Source organism: Lampetra fluviatilis, chromosome 1 (genome assembly GCF_964198595.1).
Source record: "Lampetra fluviatilis chromosome 1, kcLamFluv1.1, whole genome shotgun sequence".
Lineage (NCBI taxonomy): Eukaryota > Metazoa > Chordata > Hyperoartia > Petromyzontiformes > Petromyzontidae > Lampetra > Lampetra fluviatilis.
Window position 1 is genome coordinate 5,094,141 of NC_136275.1, and position 17,778 is coordinate 5,111,918.

General features: G+C 41.6%; 1 protein-coding gene across 3 annotated transcripts in view; it reads left to right on the plus strand.

Annotated features, from left to right (window-relative positions):
• The first annotated feature begins 3,558 nt into the window (after window positions 1–3,558).
• The window catches only part of LOC144955796 (pleckstrin homology domain-containing family M member 1-like), a 69,603-nt gene continuing 55,383 nt past the window's right edge, over window positions 3,559–17,778 (plus strand). For 2 of the 3 annotated variants that reach the window (XM_078885976.1, XM_078885993.1), the window contains exons 1-5: window positions 3,560–3,643; window positions 11,326–11,407; window positions 12,122–12,378; window positions 14,700–14,910; window positions 16,455–17,709. In XM_078885976.1, the coding sequence (XP_078742102.1) occupies window positions 11,357–11,407; window positions 12,122–12,378; window positions 14,700–14,910; window positions 16,455–17,709 (1,774 nt within the window). In that variant the 5' untranslated portion in view covers window positions 3,560–3,643; window positions 11,326–11,356. Of the gene's footprint in view, window positions 3,644–11,325; window positions 11,408–12,121; window positions 12,379–14,699; window positions 14,911–16,454; window positions 17,710–17,778 lie in introns of all 3 variants that reach the window. The other variant, XM_078885985.1, reaches the window with a different exon arrangement.

The following is a 17,778-nucleotide window of genomic DNA, read 5'->3' on the forward strand; positions in this document are numbered from 1 at the left end:
TGGAGAGAGAAAGCAGAACGGGCTCGCTGCGGCCACGCCCAAGCCAGAGAGAACCTCTCTGGCCGCTGTTTGTATATTCCCTCCCCCACCCCACAAGCTAACGACACAACTCCCGGCTCTAAGAAAAATGTAATTAATTTTACAAGGGGACAACGCACACACAACACGCACACGAATAAGACTTTCAAAAAGTTATCTTTGTGTTTCAAAAAGGGTTGCCATTTCAAGGTGGTGCGTTCAATATCAACTGATCGTGCAAAGCAGTTGCTGCCGTCGAGTTACATGAATAAGAAATGTTTGAGTCATTTATTTTCGTTAATTGCATAATCTTGCCGATGAATCTATGGACGTATACTTTTGCCTTTGCATATTAGAGTTTCATATGTTTGTTTAGAATTAAAATTGCTTAACACCAAGTGTTGGAGTGCTTCTTTCCCAGTCCATGCAAAACTGTCTTATTCATAAGAACTGTAACCTGCGATGAGATGTGAATTTGGAGACCTAACATAACATAACATAAACACACTAAGATAATCAGTAAATGTTTAATCAAAGATAATCGTTTTATCCCGATTGATACAACTCTGGATGACGAAGCAAAGCCTAATTATCATAACTGCATACATTAACATAATCGCAAGCATCCGCATAAATTACTACGATTATCTCTGTGACTATCATAATTTATGCATATAATTACATACATTAATATAATTCACGTGCTTTGCACATTTTTTGAAATCCTATTAATTTTTTTTATTTTTATCAAAATTTCATAATCCGGCATAAACAACACACCACAGCAGCTGCTCCTGTCCACCAGCCAGCGGTCATAGCCGGGTCGGGGGGTCTGGAGGCCATGGGTCAGTACCGTGCGGGTTGTGTGAGGCCGTGGCACTTTGGCTGAACCCGACTGGACACGTGACCAGATCAAGGTGGGGGCCGGGGGCCCTGGGGGCACCTTGATGGCCACGTGGACGCGCCGAGGTGCATATAAGCGTGCTCCGCACCTGGTGCGGGGCTGCTCAGGTCCAGGATGAAGATGCCTTATGAAGACGCCTCATGAAGAGAAGAGTCAAGCCTCAAGTCAGCGTGGCCAAGCAGTAGCCCTCCTGGCTTGGTCACGCTAGTCGTTTCAGAGTGTCAGTGTTAGCGAGTGTCAGTGTGTGTTAGCGAGGATAGGTTGGTCACCACTCTATGTGCAGTGTTGTCACATGTTGAGTAATAAATAGTGTTGCCTCCCGAATTCAGTGTGTGCGCCTCTATCGAACCATTTCACATGTATTGCATCGTTAACAACCATCTGAAATTGTATGTGCGCTCAATTGACAGACTGAAACTTTACTTTACATTCTGGCCTTACAGAAGTGAAACCTTTCGGAATGTACATTTTATTTTTAGAAATACTGGTACATCTCAGCTTTAATGATACTGGTGCAAGTACTTCTAAGTCAGTGATGCATATGAAATATTCCCCAAGTCATCCTTGAAAATGAGACTCTTTGTCTCTTGAATTCTCATCAGGTTACACAAATGAAACTTCAAACTGATTCCTTCTTTAAAAGTGGTACTATTAAATATGTTACACCACTTGTGCAACACACATCCAGGCACACAGCATAGCATATTTCCATTCCATAAACCTGTACAGACAATAGAGGGACCCGTGTTACATTTACGAAGTACTGTATAAAGGTGGCAAAGAAAATCTTTACTCAACGTATATTATTACATCCTTTACCTAAGGACATTTCCTTTAGCCGAAGTCACACAGCTACTAAAGGTATGTACTGTTAAGGTATTTCACTTCCCTTTCCACACATGATACTGTCATTTCAAATCCATAACTGCAAAGGGTTTTTAGCAGTGCTGACATCCAAGACAAGGACCGCGAAACACTAATAGATCCCAAAAGATGTGTATTAGATCTCAGGACCAAGTTGGCCGGGCACATGGCTGATGCTGAGTTGGACCAAGAGATTCGCTTAATGTGAATAAAACACGATGCGTCCCGGAGATTCTTGTCAAAAAATATACGTGTTTGCATTTTTTTCTTTACTAAAGAATGCAAAAAACAGGACACTCATTTTGACGCATTTTATTTTAAATACTACACCGCTATGGATGTTTAACAACGGACAACTAAGCTTTTATGTGTGTTACATGGCGCATTGCATGCAATGTGGCAGGACATGACAAAACATTTTTTCGACACACAAACTCCAGGAATCTAAATGAATAAAGTAGCGCAACCTGAATTTAAAAAGAATACTGCTTGGTCATTCCATGGTTAATCGGGGTAAATGTTGGTCGTAGATTTGTGGTGAATCGCGGAACCGGTTGAGATGCACCACAATGCCACACGAGGCTTAGAGAAACAAGGGCACACACACGATGGCCATATGGCCTCGGGGCTATCTTACAGACAAGGTCAGGCTGTTAATAAACAAAAACACACCACCCCCAATATAAACCAAGCCACGGTTGCCATAAAAAATAAGCAATACGAGCCGCATTCAAAAACTGGCCGTCACTGCCAATGACGATGTTTTTGTAGATTGGTGTTACCTTCTCTCAACCACGAGTCTCAAGTAAACATTGTAGAGTGTTTAAGAATAACATAATTGAACCCCTTCGGGGAGTTTAAAATTAGAGATAAAACTTCTGATCGGCCACAAAGAGGCAAACATGTAAGTACAGTACTGTAATTCACATTTACAACCTGTAACATTGGTAAGACTGTAAAATAAAAAAATTCAGTACTACCACAGCATCATCATCACGTTATACAACTTGTCAGCCGACAATGTTGCGTTGTAAGGGTTGCCTACATATTAATGACAACGATCCCCCCGGTATAGCCTTAAGTGTCTATGAAGGCTGGCATGGCACACGAGGGGGTGGGGGTTGGACCAGCACCATGCCCGACCGCCTTTGTAGCGATTTTTTTTTACACACCGCACAAGATACTCATTTGAAGTTGAGTCGACCTAGTGTAGGCCCTGGACTGGGGCTTTATATGTTTTACGGGGTGATGTTTGCCGTGAGCGGGAATCAAACCCGGGTCGCTAGGTTCGTAGCGCAGCGCGCTGACCACTACCCCACCATACTCTTAGGTTTTTTCGGTAAAGTCACGTAGGTAAAAATAAAAAATAATAAAAATTATAATATAAATAAAATAATAAATCACGACGTTTCGGTCCCACACCTGATGACGGAGACTTGTGTTGCCTCCGAAACGTCGTGATTTATTATTTTATTTATATTATTATTTATATTATTATTTGTATTATTAATTTGTATTTTTACCTACGTGACTTTACCGAAAAAAACCGAAGAGTATGAATCCTTACAGTCACGAAAGCTTCAAATCGAGAATCACTACACTACCGCTATTAATACACTCAGGGGGGGGGGGCGTATTCGGCAAGGCCTCTCGCCAAATTTACGTCCCACCGCATGTCACACCCCCTTCCCCAGGAGCGAGTTGACGCATGCGCACCGACGCAACGCGCGGCGGATTTGACGGTACTTCCGTTTGGGGGAGGGGAGGGGCCGGATTCGGCAAAGTCGTCATGAGGAAGAAGGCGGCTGCCGCAGTGTTTACATGGTGAGCGCTTCGGTGGTGGTCGTTGTGTTCCAGGTAACCCACTTTGTGTTTACAACAACGATTGTTACATTTATTATCTTTAGTAGTTTTAACACGCGTACGGTTTGTAAAACGTCGTCGTCGGGAGATGTTGTTCACGATGTGCGGGGGGGCCTGCGCCTCGAGTTAAAGGTACAATTAATGCATGTTCGTGTGTGATTTGATTACGTTTTACACGATAATTGGGTGGTGGGGCTTTATGTTTTACGCTGTTTTGTTTTAAATGTCAACGTTGGTGTCGCTTATTTAGTGTCCGCCTATGACGGCGACTTAGGAGTTGAGTTTTAAGTTGGATCCGGCAGGGATGGAACCGCGTTATTTGAGACCCCCCCCAACCACCACCGAGATGGTGTATTTTTATTGATATTCCGTCGATAGTTTTAGCTATATGCCCGTGTACCACTTGTTTGTGAGAAGTTAAGAGTGGTATTCCTATAGGGTAGGTCACACTTCACCGTGGAGAAATGTTTGCGTTATCACAGTGGGCTCAGGGCCCATCTCACCCTTGAGATGGGAGGCAGTCGTACTTTTAATTTGTTATATTTCATGGCCTTTTTGAGTGTTGTATTATTATTCCCTGCTCATCTTGTGTTTTTTCTCGAAACACTTCGGTTAACTTTCAAAAGGATAAAAAAACCGATGTGTAGTACTTTAGTTAAATTCCCCAGACTCTTAAGCAAGACTATCCTATTCTTGGTTCTTTCGGTAAAGTCACATAGAAGGGAAATAATAAAAGAATAAAAATAAAAACCAATAAAAATTATCACGACGTTTCGACTGCAACAAGAGCAATCATCATCAGGTGTGAAATCCACAGCAAATTTTGAAAAAAAAATATTACTGTGGATTTCACAATTTGAAACATTTTCTTGCTGTGGATTTCACACCTGATGATGATTGCTTGTGTTGCAGTCGAAACGTCGTGAGAATTTTTATTGTTTAATATTTTTATTATGTTATTATTTCCCTTCTACGTTACTTTACCGAAAGAACCAAGAATATGAAGTCACGAAAGCTTTAAATAAAAATTCCGGACTATCCTGTTAAGGAGTCTTGAGGCGATGGAGATGTTTTCTGATAATGTTTTTTGAATGCACATGTGCTTATTAATTTTCTAGATACTGTATAATACTGTATAATACAGTATCTACATTGCGATGTGGCTTAACGGGTATTACTATTGGTGATGCTGCGTTGGCAATGGTGAACAAGCACAACTTAAAAGAAAATAATCTGCCACGGCCCCTTCTTCCGAGCACTTAAACAGAGGTCTGAAGAGGTAGAGTCAATGGGGGTTGTAGACTGCACTTAATACCATGTGACCTGATGAGAATTACATTTAAAATGTTTTCTTATGACGAGTTTTTTTTTATGGGGGACATATGAAGTTACGTAATAGTAGCCATTGAGTAACAGCAGACAAATCCTAAAAATAATCCAAAGTATTCAATTGAAATAACAAAAAATGTTTTAGAACACTTTGATGGGACTATACATGATGGGGGATGGGGGGTGTACTCCTCGGGACAAACTGGATGCAACCAGGGTACAATTACAATTTCAAAAGAATGAATTTGACTGCCTTGCATTTCTGTGGCAGAGAAGTGGGATGGAGTTGGGGGGGGTCCAACAATCCAACTACAGTAACTCCTCTGCCCAAGTACTGTACTATTATAATGAAAGGTTTGACTGCCACATTTCAGGGGCAAACTATCTGGTGATGCCTTCGTGAATAGAAAATTAACTTTAAAAACTCAACACACTCGTCGAACTTTGAAACTAAAATTTGAAAATGAAACTCGCTAGGGATTGTTTGTCAAGCACCCAATAACACAGTAATGTTTTCAGTGAAGATGAGGCGTTCATTTCGTTCTGCCCGCTGAACTGTACTCAGTTTATATAAAGAATGGGATGTAAATCAGTTGGTCAAGCAGAAAGCAGTTCACATGTTGACGAATGTTCCTTTTCCTAGAAGTTTTGACGAAAGTGTGTGCCAGTGTCTCCATCGCCAACTGGTCAATTCGCCAAGGCAGCTGTTAAGTCAACATGCGAATTTGACTCGGAGTTTATATCTTAGCAGTCATATCGTCATCTGTGATTCTTTGGGGTCCGTAACATAAGCGCACCACCTGTTGGTGCAGTATCACTTGGTGGGAAGTCTGCATGAGCATCAACACGTGCTGGTTTTAGCCATTCTGAGCTTTAACTTTTTAAATGTTAAACACAGTTATGTAAATGGTGCGTTTAATTATTTGTGCCATTGTACTACGTGTGGTGATAATTACAATATTTAAATTCGATATGTAAATGTATTCTATGTTTGTCTACAATTTTCTACCACGTCCGAACAGTAAAACGTGAAATGTCTTTCGTATTGGTATTTTAAAAAAATCAGGAATTATAATTTTGTTCAAGTTATTATGATGTAGATTATGCTTAAACTTAATGTTGGAAAGATAACTATAAATGTATGTACATTAACCTGCCAATGCTACTGGGACACTTGTTTTTTGACCTGCAGTGTTTTGTGTGAATTAGTGCATATAAATCCCTGTGCACGTTAAAATTACTTTTCAAAAGCAGGCAATTTAGTTTGCCTAATTTAGTCCATTGGCAGCTCACTGAGGTAAAAAGTACCTGGGTGAGCATAGCTACAACAAGGTAGTAAAACATGTTTTTGCTTATGAGCAATTTGCTAAGTTGTGATTAGGGGTGCAGCACTGGGAAAATCACATCACATGGTCTTTAATGTCCCATACACTAATGTAGACTGTACTTTGGTAATTCACAATTAGAAATTACCAGCCTGTGGCCATCAACATGTTGGTTCTGTATAACTTGGACAATTCTGTATACAGCCTGTATAACCCGGCTCACTGGAATGGATCGGCGTATGATGTTCAAAATACTGTGATAGATTTAATTTATTTTATACCTACGTGACTTTACCGAAATAACCAAATAGTATGGATCCCTGCAGTCACGAAAACTTAAAATCTAGACTATGATAATGGTTTGTAAAAGTGTCGGCATGATGTAATGCTCACTTGGGATTATGAGCTTTGCTTTATGGGTATGGCTTGTTTACTCTGTTCCTGAAAACATTGGTTAACATGTTTTTCCTGTGCACCTTTCCACGTTAAGAGAATTCCTATCAGTGCACTGAGGATTATGCAGCCTTGTTCCATTTTACAACTTCATTCGGATACGGGGTCAGAGGTCTGCATTTGTGTGCTTTATTTTAAAACGTATTTTGTCACAAAATAGCAAAACTCACTTAGTTCATTGTTTCTGTTTTATATGTAACTAGCCTTTTGCCCGTCCTAGGACGGAAGCTGTAATATTTACGAAAACAATTCGAGTATAATTGTATCTTGTGTAAATTTAATCTTGCACAATAGAATATCATCAAACACTACACTGCATTTCACTGTAGCACTATTAATGGCAGTGATGCTTGCACAAACTATGTCATAAAAACCTCACTTCATGTCACTGTAGCACTGTATTTAACTGAACTTCAGTTAGCCTCTTGCCCATCTTAGGACGGAAGCTGTACTATTAAATATGCACATTTACGTTTTCTTGTGTGATTGTACATATTTTTAGGAATTGTTGCACTTAAATACATTTTTCTTAACTAAAAAAATTAAACCTCGGTATATGATATTTTGTGTGAATCTTTTGTACTGTATTAATGGCAGTGATTCTTGCACGAAACTATGTCATAAAACACCTCGCTTCATTTAACTCACCTTCAATTAGTTTGAAATCACTGCTCTGATACTTTATTTTCTTTTGCTTTCGCTCGCTGGGGTTGTAATCAATTTGAATTCGATACAATGTCTGGAAAATCACGTAGAAATGTAAATATTTTAACATAATTTAGAAGAAAAATTTGACCTGCCTTTTGTTTCAAGTGCTGAAGAAATAAATAAAGACACCAAATACAATTTGTTGCTGCGTAGAATTATTATTTTGATTAACTGTCAATAAATAAACTTCAAATTTAAGGCGAATTTGCATTAAAAACAATTATTTTCGCTCGACCTGCGGGAGTGTAAAAATCCACGCGCTCATGATTATTAATCTTTTGCAGTGAGGTCACGTGCGGATGTAGCACTGTGCTGCGTAGATTTAGATTTATTTTTGACCGTCACTTTCTGTAAAGAAACATTATATTTGAAGCGACTTTGCGTAAAAAAATATTTCCACTCGACCTTCCGCTTGAGTGTAAAAATCCACCCGCTGATGATTATTGTATTATTAATGAGGGGGGGGGGTGCGGCATGTGGAGTGACGTCACGTGCGTTACACACATTTCTGGGCTATTGTAGTAATTAGGTGAGAGTCCAAAATACACTGCAAAGAGGATCTGGTTGACAAATATAGTGATTGAGCAACAGTTATTTTTTTATTTTCAAAGCGCAGGTAATTTTTTAATGCGTTGGTTGACCTACAACACCTGCACATGTTATGATTGGTTCTTGTGAATGCTGTAGTGGGATCTTTTATGTTCAGTTACCTTTTTACAACCTCAATTTCCACATATAACATGGCTAACTTCACCTTTTCACATGATATAAGAAATCGATAATACACTTGTCATTTCCCTCTAATTACCAAGTAGCTACAGATATTTCAAATCATGTATGCCATTTGGCTGTATGATTGTAGCATCCATTTCACAGTCAGATGTTTGCAAATTAAAATTCCATTTTGGGGCCAACCAATCATTCATCCATCCATGGTCCATGAAATTATCACCACTTTGTTACAAGTCGATCAGTGGTCATCCTATATCTAGACTGTTTCCAGCCATAATGTTTTAATTTCGACCACCTACTCAAGTTTGCCTACATAGGTGAGCAATGATTCAACATTCATTTGAGAATTTTGGCACCTTACCTTGAATCAAAGTTTAGTTGTTGGAGGCATGGAATAAGAGTCGGAAATATTCTTTCAGAATTCCAAAAGGCCCGTCATGTCTCATCAGGCAAAGGTACAGCAAGGTGACACCACAAAACTATTTTAGGGGAATGGTACAGCAAGGTGACACTACAGGACTATTTTCAGGGAATGTTACAGCAACCTGACACCAGGACTATTTGTGGATTCATTTTTATTTGGCCTGTTTTCCCACCACTACATGTTCTTTTATGTCAAATAAAGAGTGGGTTTGTCCCATTCTTGTGAAGAGGAGTCGGAGACTGGTTAAGCACTTCTTTATTCGTCAACCCACAGCAACACTTGTTCCAAAACCAACCCCGAACACGCGTCTCACAGCCCCTTTTAACCCCTCCATCTCTGCCCTCGTTCCCAATACACATCCTCGTCTCGCACGCCTGGTCCGGGTGACGTCAGTGCCCTTTAATCCTTGAACCCCCGTCTAGTGTATTCCCGTGCGCGTGATTGGTGCGTGTTATACTGAGTGCGGAGATTTCATGTCTGCGTGGTGCGTGTGCGTGAGGGTGGCTCGCAGATCCCTTACACTAGTTCCAATGTAATCAATTATAGCCCTATTAGCCAAAGTAGATAAAAACTATTCTGGTTTTATGTCCAGTTCTAGAAACTACACTTATACCATCAACCCAATACTGTACACCTGAAATCTTAATTTGTACCCATAATCTTAGTAGTACTGGCCCAGCTCTCTGGCAGACCTATTATATTATTAGTCCCCGGATCCAGCAGTGCATTATTGACAAAACGGCTGTACATTTACATAACCAAACCCAGCCACCTCACTGAAGTCAAATGAAAGGTTATATTTTCTACTTTAACAAGTGTTGGCCAATGCACATCTCTGCAGGTGGCATGAAATGCATTGTGTGGTTTAACATCCTTTTGGGGAAATCTGCACATGTTCTTTTGTGGTCTGCACCAGTTTTGGTCAGATCTAGGAATCTAAGCAGGTTTGAGCTTTCCACAAAGTGGTACTCGTTGTATGTCTTGTTTATTTTAGTCTCAAATTGTCGTTCTGTTATGTATTGCATTGTTGCTGTAAAATCATAAAATGTAACAACTTTTAGACCTTGGTAAATCCACTGCTGGATGCACTTCCACACCATGTCAGTCATTGGGGGGTTTTGTGAGTTGGTGAAGGATGAAGCCCATGACCGGTTTCAGATATCATTCCACTATGGACCCAAAACAATGGAGTCTCCATCCCCAACAACATATGCTATTTGTGTAAGACTTTGTATGGTTATCAGTGAGAAAAATCTTAAATGGCTATCTTTTGCAATGGTAGTGGTTGCATAATTCCTTTCTGGTGTTTCATAAATTAAACCGGAATATTTGATATATTTAACATGCAAATGTAATATACTATTTCAAGGTGTTTCAGGGTCCTACATTCTACTGTAATAACTTGAAAATCATTAGGCAAATGGAATGTTATTTTCATGAATGTATACTCATCTTTTCATTATTTATAAATCATTAAAGTGTTCAGAATATCTATCAATGTCAGCATTTTTGTCCACAGATAAGACTATGTATAGCAGAAAGCAATTTTATAAGAATGTTGTTTATGATGGCGCAATTCATTTTTCATTCTTTGAGTTATTTCCTATTCACAGTATAATTCCTTCTAACCTTTTCAATGAGATGTTGCCATCTGTGCAAAATAACTAACATTATATGCATAAGTTGCATACACTGTGCCTATGATTTTATTTTGAAACTTTATTTGACCTTCACCTGCACAAAACAGTTATTTATTTTCAAGTGTTTCTCATAGTCATAATAATACGTCTTAAATTGACCATTCATTATAATTTATATTTTAGTCTTGTAGTGTTCATTGATAACATTTACATATATCACTTAAGCTCGGGTGCTCTGTTTATAGAGCCTTTACTGATGAAACAGAGTAACATTGGTCCAGTGTTTTCTGGGTTTGAATAAACACAACTGGTAAACATTGGTACTTAAGGCCCATTGTTCAATGTGTAATAAAGGACTCCTTCACACACGATGTCGCTCTCCGTTGGTCCTTTATTGGGTTCTTCCTCGCAACGTGCCGGTCCTCTCTCTGACCCTCGCCGTCTCCGTGTTCGTGCGCCCCGCGCACGCTCCGTGTGGCTCTCGCCCACACCGTCTCCGTCGGCCCCTCCGTGTGCCCTCTCCTCACCTGCCCTGGCCACACCGCCCTTCGGGTACCCTGCACACTCCGCTGGCCCTCTCTATCTCTGCGATCCCGCACGCTCCGCTGGCCTGTCCGCACCCCGCGTACGCTGGATCCCAGTACGCCTATGACCCCCGACCACGTGGCAATGGCGCCACTTCTCATTCCACCGCCAGCGTGGCTCCCTCCGTGGTTCACTCTCTCTCTCTCCCCCTCCTCTTCCAGCTCTCTCCTTATATCCCCTCTCTCACGTGACCCAAACTCCACTTTCTCTTACTGCCCCTGTCTCCGCCCCCACTCACCCCAACGACCAGGCTCCGCCTCTCCAATACACCGGCCCGTGTGAGTGGTGCGGAGGCAGCGCCCACCCTGTCTTTGCTCGCATTACAAATGTAATACATTTAATTTTACTTTAGTGCTTACCTGTGTGTTATCTATGTATCCATTACCTGGTTTCTGCCAAGCTAGTACTTAAAGACAATGTAAAATGCTGATGCACAAAGTCCTCAAGTCTGCGTGAATGCTACTGTGCTGTCCTCTGCAGGTGAGGGGCAGGCTGCTACACCGTTTGCGTCATGTCCGGCACAGATGAGTACAGAAATATCTCAGAAAAGGAGACCAAGAAAGTGAGTGCACTGCATGCAGTGTTGGCAAAAAACAAATCATGTCTATAATCAAATTACCAGGGACAGATACAATGAATATTGTACACTTACTCTGATAACACTTTGCTCATCATGTTACGCCTCACATGTACTGGTTGATTACCTTCATAATAACACATCAGACCCAGGGCCAATTATAATTACAGCAGCATTAGCGAAAATTACATTTCCAGTGTGATTACAATTCATTACATATGACACAACTATAATTTACCTCAGGTCTGAATTAAATTAATTCTCAAAAAAGGATTATCCCAATTTTTTTTTTAATGGCCATTGATCAGTTCCGGTCAGGGATTGACTGTTCTCTCTAGATTCAGTAAAATCAGTACCACTTGGTAGACAGTCCAGTAGTAGTTGTCCTATTGAGAGACTGCTTTTGCGATAAGAATGTAACGTTTCCACTTTCGGCTTAAGGCTGCCAATGGATAAAAGCACAACGTCTTGCTCGCTTTAGCAGGAAGACACTTTGGCTTGTATGACATGATCTATGTTTATCCCTCATAGTCAGCAATTGTGGAAGTGACACACAACTGGTTCTTGCATAAGCACGTGCATATGTCTCGTGACATGACTGAAAACACAAATTGTACATAACCGGCAACAAAATCCATGTCATACGTTTAGTACCGAGCTGTACGAGGCCTGACTCTCACTCCCACCCGCCATTTTCAGACGATCAGCTACTGCGTGGCGGACACCGTGCGCAATCTGCAGTTGAGCCATGTCACGTCGGGCAAGCACGTGACGAGCGATGAGGACGATGCTAACAAGCTGTGCTGTGCCCTGGAGGCCACCTTCATGCACGGTCTCAAGGACAAGTACCTCCGCAGTGATGCCCCCTCAGACAAACGCGTCCGGTGGAATAACCGGACTTCCGGTGGACTCCCCGAACCAGTCTTTTGGAGCCTGCTCAAGTCCATCACGCACAGGTAGTCTTCTCCAGTGTAAAAGGAAGACCCTTCCCAAAATATTACCGAGTGCTCTTTTGTAGATTGGAATACGATTTGATCCAATGAGACTGACAGTGCAAGAATTGACCATATGACTTGACCAAGATCGACATCCCACATAAAATTGAATGTTGTCTGATAAGCCAACAACATGGGAAATTATGATATTTTAAAGAAAGAAACCCCATTATTTTTGTTGTAAAAGATTATAGCCATAATTTAAAATCTATAATTCTATATGCCTTTTTCATTGGCATATCCAAACCAGAGCCATGCTCCTGACATCACATGCAACGTGCGATTTCAAGTTGCATGTGGGTGATGCGGTGACACTCGTACAAACTGATACACACGCAGTTTTACAAATTCGCACAATCACCTCTGACTTGTTAAACACCATTTTGTTCACTTTGTCAGGTGTGATGACATCACACTCATAGAATAAGCCATTGGCCTCACCCCTGGCTCTTAGCCCCGAGCTAGATTCCTAACTATTGACTGCGGTAGTATCTAATGACTATAGTGGTATCTACTAAATCTATAGTAGCATCTACTGACTCAATAGTAGTATCTATCGACTCTACGGTAGTATCTACTAACTATACAGTAGTATCTACTGACTCTATAGTAGTATCTACTGACTCTATCGTAGTATCTACTGACTGCAGTAGTATCTACTGACTCAATAGTAGTATCTGCCGACTCTACAGTAGTCAACATGGTACATTATACGCTTTGGGTCTTTCGGTAAAGTCACGTAGATAGAAAAAATAATTAAAAATCACGACGTTTCGATCACAATACAAGCAATCGTCTTCAGGTGAAAAAATACAGCAGGCGAACTGCTGAGGTAGGAGAAATATAGCGAGAGAACTACTGCAGCAAGAGGTTATAGGTTTGAGATGGGTACAACCCAAGGGTAAGTGGGTGGGGCAGAGATTGAATTTACAAGTAATATACCTCAGCCATTGTATTGCTAGAGATTAGAGATTAGCATGTCAATGTGAGATGGCTCCCACAGCAGCGGCTGTGTTAATGAGACACATTCAGCCTATTAAACAACGAGAGCCACCGCCACATCGAGGAAAAGGGAAGGAGCGGCTATGTTAGTGAGACATATAGCCTGTTAATGTGAAGACATTTAACACGGTAATGTAACTCAGAGAGTCGGAAATAACTGTTAACATCAGCAGGTAGGATGGAAGCATCACAGCCAGTTATGACTTTACCTGGTTAATAACATCCTTCCAATGATTGCTCAGTTTGTACCCATCTTCTCGGTTGAAATATGGTACACTATGATATATTGTTTGGTTTTTGGCAGCTCCATTTATTTTTCTCAGTTAAAAAAGGGAAAACTATTATGGTTGTTGGGAAATATTTAATCATGTACAGCAAACCAGTAATCGTTTTTGTCATACCCTTATCAGCCATGCATTTTAACAACCTTTGTTACAATGCATAGTGTATTGTTTGAGTCTCTCCATGTTAGTCTATGAAGCACAGTACATAGAGGAAGATTTGAAATCCATATTGGTAGCAAACTTCGTTTTTTTTATTTACACAAGCACATGTTAACTTTTCAAAGTCATGGATTAATATTGTTGTGGTGGATAAAAAAATAGCTGCAATATTGTCACTCCGCTGCTTTGGTGTGGGTTGGTGAAGGCATGGGGCGGAGGGATGTGCCTCACTGCCAAATAGAATATCTCTTGTTATTTTGCTTAGCACACAGCTCAGCCTTTTGGACTCACGTTAGTCTTTCTAACTTCATATAACCTAGATTTGAAGCTTTCGTGACTGCAGGAATTACCTGAGAAGCCTATTTGTGCGACTCCGATCTCTTCATTTTGCCATTTGAATCATACTTGCTGACGAACTAGACATGTTTCAACATAAGTGTTCTTTTAAATGTCAAAATGTCTACTGCACAAAGTTATTTGCTTCCTCATTTTGATGAACAACTTGTAAATTGTAACTCCACTGTCTTCCCACGTAATTACAACCTGCATTCATTAACATCTAATATTAATTGCTCACCATTGTGTCTGTGTTGCTAATAACAAATAGTCCCACAAAAACCTCTTGGCAAAATAATCCAAATGAAACAGAAAAAAATTGTGAAAGGGTCACATGGAAATAACAGATCAAACAATAAAATCACGTGATTTTATTTATATTTATTTTCTACCTACGTGACTTTACCGAAAGAACCAAAGAGTATGGATCCTCGCAGTCACGAAAACTTCAGATCTAGAATATTTTATCTAAAGCCTGTGTTATTCTTATGTCACCTGCAGGAATGTGCTGGCAGAATTGAACAGCCTAAAATTCATCAACACGGACATAGGCCGCTGCCGGGCCTGGTTACGCCTGGCGTTGAATGACAGCCTAATAGAGTGCTACGTCACGTCTCTGCTGCGTGAGAAGGCCACCCTGGCTGACGCCTACCATCCAAGCGCCTTCCTCATGGACCCTGAGGAGACCACCATCTTCCTCTCCTACCTCCAGGTCGCACATTGATGCAACGTTGTGTCATGGTCCTGCCAGGTGGCACTGTGGTTAGATCGTCTGACTCGCAGTCCAAAGGTTCAAGTCCCGCTTGTGACTCGCCCATTTATCAACACTCCGGGGTCGGCAAAAGTTAATACCAATTTTTTTAGGAGTCCATATTTGTGTCTCCTATGAAGATGATTACAATCCCGAAGATTGTGTAATTTTCAATGGATGGCTTAGAACTGCCAATGGAAATGAGCATCACATTATTAAGAACAGATAGCACAGAGCATTATTTCCATGTTCACGCACAGCTTATTTGCATTAACATAATAACATCCTTTATTTACGAAAGCCTCATTGACTGTCAAGGCTGTTTTCAGGAGTGTCCTGAATCGTGTTACTTAACTTGTCAGGATATACGTGTTTTGCAAGTGGAAATAAACAGGAGAAAAAAACATTTTGTATGACATGACATTTAAAGTGAGCACAAATGGGTCAGAATTGTATATGCTATCCTGCCATCTTCTGGCCACCTCGCAGCACAGCAGAAGTTTGAGTCGCATCCATGGTGACCTCTGCGTGATCATCAACCCTACTGGGTTACAGGCATGTGCCACCATGATTTGTTCACCATGAAGTATATGGGACATTTTCAAGTATTGATTCCCATCACATTGTAATATTTATGTTGGTTATTTTATATCCAATGCATGCACAGGCTGTTAATAGTCATTGGATGATGTGATCTGGGAGCTCACCACTGATCCAGTTCACACAGAGTCAATGCTACTATTTTCATCAGGAAATTGCCAATCTTCATTGGACAAGCACAGCTGACTTCTCAGCCAGTGGTATGCATTTATCAATCCTAGAAGGATAATCATTAGCTGAACCAACCCTTCACCAGAATTTGAACTTTAAACCTTCCAATTGTGAGATGGGTGATCAAACCACATGCCACCGGCTATATCTCTCTAATTGTGTGCACTATAATGTGTAGTTTTCTAAGTTACTGTTCATATACTTAAGAACGTAAACATGTATGTCAGACGTAGTATTTGTGTGAAATATTTTCTTTAACTGTTTAACCAGCATAATCCAATGTTATAAAGTTATGCGATCTTACCAAAAAAACTGTATTATGGATGATATTGGTCGCGAAAGCAATACGTGTTAAACAGTATTTTGGATAATCCAATGTTATAGCAGAATTTATCTGGTAGAGATATTCACATTACTATCCCATTGACCTTTGACCATTTATCTGTGAAGTCTCAGAAAAAAAACATACTAATGTGTCACTTGTCAAGTCAACATGGTACACTGATATATTGTTTGGTTTTTGGCAGCACAATTTTTTTTATCCATCATACACACGTACTTCAATGATCATTTGTTATGGGCTCCTTATTGCTCCCACAGAGTTGTACATAATGAATTAACAATTTTTGCCAAATCACCATCTGGCTATTAATACAAAGGTCAATGGTAAATGATTACACACAACTGTGTTGATACACAATGCACATCTATTCCCGTGATGCGTATGTACACAGGGCACCGCCAGCTTGACCTTCACCCTCTCCTACAAATCGAGTGTTCTCAACGAGTGGACGACAACGCCACTTGCTCTTGCCGGCCTTTTGCCGCACAGCATCTCGTCCAATCTGGACAGTATGGACCGCCGGCCCAGTATGAGCAGCGTAGCGAGCTCGTCCTCGGATGGCAGTTCGATCGCGTCAACCACAAGTGATGCCGTGGAGGTTTTCCGGGGGGTGCCGAAGCGCAGCTACAGCCATTCCGAGCGACTAGGCACGGGGCCCGGGCAGGGACGGCATGGGGGAATAACAGGCAACGTTGGTGGGAACATTACAGCAGTAGCAACGACACCGCAGGAGAATCGGCTGCACCCGGAACAGTACAGTTGGCAAGGAGGAACGCAAGAATCGTTGGGTGCACGTATGGTAATGCAGGGTACGTTGCTCGCACCCGCGAATGTGACTGTGGATGGGATAGATGGCACCCAATCGACCCACAATGATACCTTAAAGTTTAGTATTGATTGCGAAGTGAAAGGAGTTCGCTCTGCTTTGAGCAGTGCTACTGACGTAAATGGATTAGGCCTATGCAGCAACCTCCCTAAAGGAAGTGGGGTTGCCCCGAGTTTCTCGGAAAAATTAAGTCTCCATCCTTCTGGTTTGGAATGCAAGAGTCTGCCTCCTGATGACATGACAGGATCGTCTTGCAGCACACCACTCACTGATGGTGTCAACAGCCACGCCAGCCCAGCATCAAGCGGAACTCCATCCGACGAGGTCAGCCCGGCTTTAGAGGCGATGGAGGATCCATTCACGTTGAATGTGCGGTTCGTCACTAATGCCAACTCTACTGCCCTTATAAATGCCGGTCCCCTTAACTTGCAAGCCATGTTCCCATCGGATGGAGTGAGAGGGGCTTCCGCCTCTTGGAACGGTGCACTCCTACGAACACCCGGTATCGCCACAGCACCCTCGGGACTCTCAGTGGACGATGATGAGGTCACTCCGGAGACTCCCTCGAGGGTGGATGACGCCATAAGCAGGAGAAGAAGCAGCGGCCGAGATCTCTTCGGCTCAGAGGAGGACATTTACACGCTGAGCACAGGCGGGAGGGAGGCAACATCCGAGACAGGCGGCTCTTTGCACCCTGTTGTGGGACGACAGGAGCGCGCTGCCTCCAGTGCCTGCCCCGACACAGAGCACGCAAGCATGAGCTCATCTGCCCCTTGCTCGTCGCTCAGCAACATTGTGGTGGTGCACAAGAGGAAAACAGGCAAGTGATTTTAATGTGGCATTTATTCTTTGTTTTGCTAAGTTGTGGGGATTTTTGTTTATATATTTT